Source organism: Ciona intestinalis, chromosome 14 (assembly GCF_000224145.3).
Source record: "Ciona intestinalis chromosome 14, KH, whole genome shotgun sequence".
In the NCBI taxonomy this organism is placed as follows: domain Eukaryota; kingdom Metazoa; phylum Chordata; class Ascidiacea; order Phlebobranchia; family Cionidae; genus Ciona; species Ciona intestinalis.
The window spans coordinates 2,780,730-2,785,916 of record NC_020179.2 but is presented as its reverse complement, the minus strand read 5'-3'; the positions used below and the strand labels follow the sequence as shown (position 1 = coordinate 2,785,916).

Here is a 5,187-nt window from a genome sequence, read left to right as displayed (position 1 = left end):
ATACCATCATGTTTAGACAAATAACAACGTCTATGGAGTCATGAGATACCGTTTTATAATTCTTTAAATGTTCTTTGTTTACTACCAAATGGGATGAAAAAATAGAATAAAAAGGTGTCCCATCCTCCCAAACCTACTAATAGGTGTTTGGGTGTATGGCCACATGTAGGCTTGATCCCAAAGTCCCTAGTGTGCCTCGCTGTACAACAATATCAATATAGATAATGAATTTGAATCTTCATAAATTCTAACAATCTGATAACCGAGAATATTTACAGGAATTTGGCCCTGCTCTAGTGTTCATAAAATTGCCTATTCTCGCTACAAAATAACAGTCGAGATAAAGTGATATATCTAGCAAACAAAAATGAAGTCTAACAAATAATGAAATATCAAAAAATATAGTACTGTGGGGTCATATAGGACACCTTTATCAAATAATATCCGAATATCCTGATTGTGGTTTAACTATTAAGATCTATGAGAGTCGTAAGGATACGGTTTTAAAATTATTTAAATGTTCTTTGTTTACTACTAAATGGGACGAAGAAATAGAATGAAAAGTTGTCCCTTCTCTCCTCACCAATGTTTTAAATTTTCTTTGTAACAACTGTAACATACATAAAAAATAATTTGTAACAATCTGTTTTTCATTCATCAGTATCTTGTGCTTGGATGTTGCCATCTTAGTGACCTCGTTACCAGCGTACCGCTCTCTGTTCACTCCCAACACCTCATACATCAGCTTAAGTACTTGATGTGTCATTATGACGTTGCGTTATTCCCCTCAGCCGTGGTTGCCCTCGCACTGTTGTCGATCGATTTAGAAAGTTTGACGCAAGATGCTGCAAAATGGACCTGTATCTCAGGACAGTTGCAAGTCATGTCAAAGGTATGTTATAACATATATGTTCTATTGGTGTGGTCCTTGTCAAGGACCTGGGACTCAGTCCACAAATATCGTATTGTAATTTAAAAGTTTAAATTTTACCGCAAACTGATAATGTAGGATTGATGCTACTAATACATTTATAGAGTTACAGACATAAAAAACAGTAAACTGACTTGTTTTATGCCATTTTTTCTTGTGTTAGTGGATAATATATATAAAGAAGTGAAGAACATATATGAAACTGTATTTAAACAACTGGTTAGCCATCTATTTGATATTGAAGCTAGTCTGACATACAGGGCCAAGTTCAAATCATTTAACTTTATTTTATCGCTCTGTTGTTTGAGTATGATTAGTTGTGTATACAGTCATAGTCTGATGTGTGTATTCTGTATTGTTGTCATTTTCAAGCTGCATCCTGTCTACCTTGATGGCTTCCTATTGTACCACATAATATCTATTGTGTTCAAACAATGAATATTATACAGATCACGACCGATGAGTTAATGAAATGTCGTCACAAAATCATGGAAATACTCAGTGATGACGTTTACGATGATCGTGATGATATTTCTGATGTTGGAAATGATGAAAAAGTAAGTGATATGGTCACCTGTCAGCATAAGCGTGATAATTTTTACATTTTTGGAAACATCTTGGGTGACATAGTTAGCATAAGGGTAACATTTTCTATTTTTTTCCAAAAAAAAATCTGGGTAACATTGTCAGCATGGACGTGTAACATATTTTGAATTTAAAAACAATCGAGAGTGACATTGCAAAATGCAGTTTCAAATAGTTTTTTAAATTTAGAAACCCCATTGGTTAAAAGTTCGAATGCAATATACTTTGGGTTTTTGTTTGTATATATACCCAAAACCAGAGTAAATATAATTTAAGGTGCTAAACTTGGGTGCCAAACATATGATATCTCTTGTTTCAAATTTAGGGTTAACGTTTTCAGACCTTGATTTTTTATTTTTTTTACTACTTAGTACTTACCCATTTTTTACTTTTTTTACTACTTACCCATTTTTTACTTTTTTTACTACTTACCCATTTTTTACTTTTTTTACTACTTGCCCATTTTTTACTTTTTTTACTACTTACCCATTTTTTACTTTTTTTACTACTTGCCCATTTTTTACTTTTTTACTACTTGCCCATTTTTTACTTTTTTTACTACTTACCCATTTTTTACTTACTACTTACCCATTTTTTACTTTTTTTACTACTTACCCATTTTTTACTTTTTTTACTACTTGCCCATTTTTTACTTTTTTACTACTTAACCAATTTTTACTTACTACTTACCCATTTTTACTTAGGAGGACTCAAGCAAGTTGGTCTACCCCCCACAGCACACTTTGCATCATGACTACACCCACCATAATGATGTGGTGATGGAGGACACAGCTAGTGATGGTTACGATACAGATAACACGCTCACTGCATCCGAGGGAGAAGGAGACGAAAATCAAGATCTTTCAAAACCTCCAACTTATGCAGAGATTGTGAAATCAGGAAAAACGAAATTGGAAGGTTAGTAAACAAAGCCACTACAAACTGGTTTCAACTGGTTTAAACTACCTAAATCAGAAAAAGCTGCTACTGTTTTTTGCTGGACTGTTTTTTGCTGGTTTAACCTGCTTAAATTACAAGGTAAAGCAAATACAAACTGGTTTCCACTGGTTAAAACTTGTTTAAATTAGAAGTAAAGCTGCTGCAATCCGTTTTTTGCTGGTTTAACTTACTTAAATTAAAAGGTTAGCCACCAAAAACTGGTTTCAACTAGTTAAAACCTGTTTGAATTAGAATGTAAGGCCGCCACAAACTGGTTTCAACTTGTTTATTATGTATAGACAAGAGAGATTTGACACTCAGTTAGTTACATTAAGTGCAGGTAATTGAGAAACCACAAACTATTATGAGTGTATTTGAGTATTGTATTTGGAACAGAAAGTAAATGAATTGGTAAAGTTTGGAGCTTCGATTTCACTATTCAGACTCAGAAAGCCTACTCTTAGTTTTGGTAGCCAAATAGGTATTAAATAACACAAACACTCAAACAGTATAGTCATATTTAGTCAAGAGAATTGATTTTACATTTTATTGTTACCCATAGGTCCCATAGTATAAATAAGACAGATAAGTGGTTTTATAACTGTCCCAATACATTTGTATTGGGACTGTTTTATATTTTATGTTTAAGCTTTAATTAGGGCTACTATATTTGTTGAAAATACTTTTCAAAATGTTAAAATTTTTGACTAGTGTATCTGATGAAAAAAACTTCGAAAAAACTTCGAAAAATTTCTTGGTTATATTTACTGGTGTGTAACAACTAATATTATTTGTTGTGTGTAACAGCTATGTTTATGACGTATATAAAAACCAATCACGCTTTACACAGAAGCTTGCGGCAATTTACCATGCAAGGTTGAAGAGTTCACACCCCCTGTTAATAAAAGATGTGGAATGCAAGCATCTTGCTATTTCAGGCCTTCATCCATGCTTGATGTTGATTGCATGCGTTACCCTGGCGAAGGATTCAAGCTGCAAACTGCCAAATAACACGAGATGAAATCCAGTTTTATTTTTAGAAATGTAAATAATAATTTTGTAGTCGTAAAAAAATTTTCTTACCCCATATGTCTATGAAACTTTTCTGCATAATGCTGATTACACAGAGGTACTGTGTGGTGGCATTACAGTATTCTATCCTCTTCTTACTGTGACACCAGCTATGATATGCTGGTGGTACAAGAACCTTATTTCCTTTGCTTTATTCTCAGTTAGGGAATGCAGTTTTTTCTTTCTTTTAATAATAATAATATATACTTAGAAAATGTTTATTTTTTTTAACACAATAGTTTTAAATCTTTTTGTTCAGCGCGTGTGTTATATGCGAAGCATGGTGAGATAAATGTTCGGTGTTAGGTGTTCAGCTTCTAAATTTCCCATGTTAACAGCTATATTGTCGCATACAAATAGTCGCTTTTATTTTCTTTATGTTCTTATGTAAATATCTCCTCCCGTAGCAAGCTTGTACGTTGATTGTTTTATTGGTTAATATTTTCTTTTTAAAAGTTAGTTTCTTTATCGCTCGAAACGAGTTCACGTTTTCTGTTTGTTTTCGCTTTGGTTGTTGTTTTCTGGCCGCTTTAATTCTAATTACCAAGGGTGGCTGGACAACCGTTCTTAATAACTTAGTAGCTCTATTAACAATGCTATTGTAGTGGTGCCGCATTAACCCTCGCAGCTTCAACACGTAACGCAAGACATGACATGACGCTTTGCACACGAACCACCTGCGTGCAGGTGCGCCCTCTACTGGTGGAATATACCCAAGTTGAAAATGATATTTGCGTAGCCGGCAGTTTGTTGCCATGGCAACCACCTGTAGTCCAGCAAGCGTATGTCAGTTAAAATCTTGTCGCTCAATAATTATATCCAAGAAAACCTTGCTACTACTCCCTAACATGCTCCCTTGACTAAATACCCTTGTACAGAATTCAAATCAGTATTACTTTTTCGGCCCTCTTATATTCTCCCAATTCAAATTAGACATATTACCATTACTTGCGACCATGTCCAGTGTATATACTTGTACAGTGAACAGATGACTTTATATTCTTATATTTCTTTTTCTTGCGGCGTTTTCAGTGGTCACTTTACCGCATTCCACATGGCTGTGTCGCCCACATTTCAATGGCAAGGTCCTTTGCCTAAAAATCTTCTAACAGCCGTTGAGTTTTGCGACGTGATGCGTATTTTATTCCACTGCAATTTCGCTAATTCAATAAACTCAACTCAACTGTGAAAAATTTAGTATAATAACTTTGTATGATTTGGTTGTTTGGCTTTTTTGTTTGGTTGTGTTATTTTTTATCATTGCCAAGTGGAATTACCTGTCACAGAATGATAACAATGACATATCACCATCATCAAAACACTTTTTATGGGCATCAGTTTTTTTGCAAGCATTTTAACTCCTTCCTGAAACCATTCTCTAGCATGGTCAAGTTGAATGTATGAATGAATGAATGTAACTTACTTTATCCTCGCGTGGCCGGAAAACGACAGTCGTTATCACACGGGTTTAACACCTCGTGCCAGCTTACGAGTTACCATGTACGTCACTTTGTGGGTAATTATTTTTTTTTGGATTTTTTCTTTTTTTTATGTATGGCTGATAATTTAGACAACCCATTAGTGACCACTGGGTTGGAGCAATTGCCGTTAAGTGTCTTGCCCAAGGACACATACGCCCACAATGGTAGCAGTGTCGAGCC

At 34.5% G+C, this 5,187-nt stretch overlaps 1 protein-coding gene across 1 annotated transcript; it reads left to right on the top strand.

Moving 5' to 3' along the window:
- Window positions 1-667: 667 nt before the first annotated feature.
- On the top strand, window positions 668-4,719 carry LOC100185492. Its single transcript, XM_002124222.5, has 4 exons — window positions 668-892; window positions 1,381-1,488; window positions 2,221-2,434; window positions 3,306-4,719. Exons 1-4 carry the CDS (start codon window positions 758-760, stop codon window positions 3,464-3,466), a joined length of 618 nt encoding a protein of 205 aa, XP_002124258.2. The 5' UTR covers window positions 668-757; the 3' UTR covers window positions 3,467-4,719.
- Window positions 4,720-5,187: the final 468 nt, after the last annotated feature.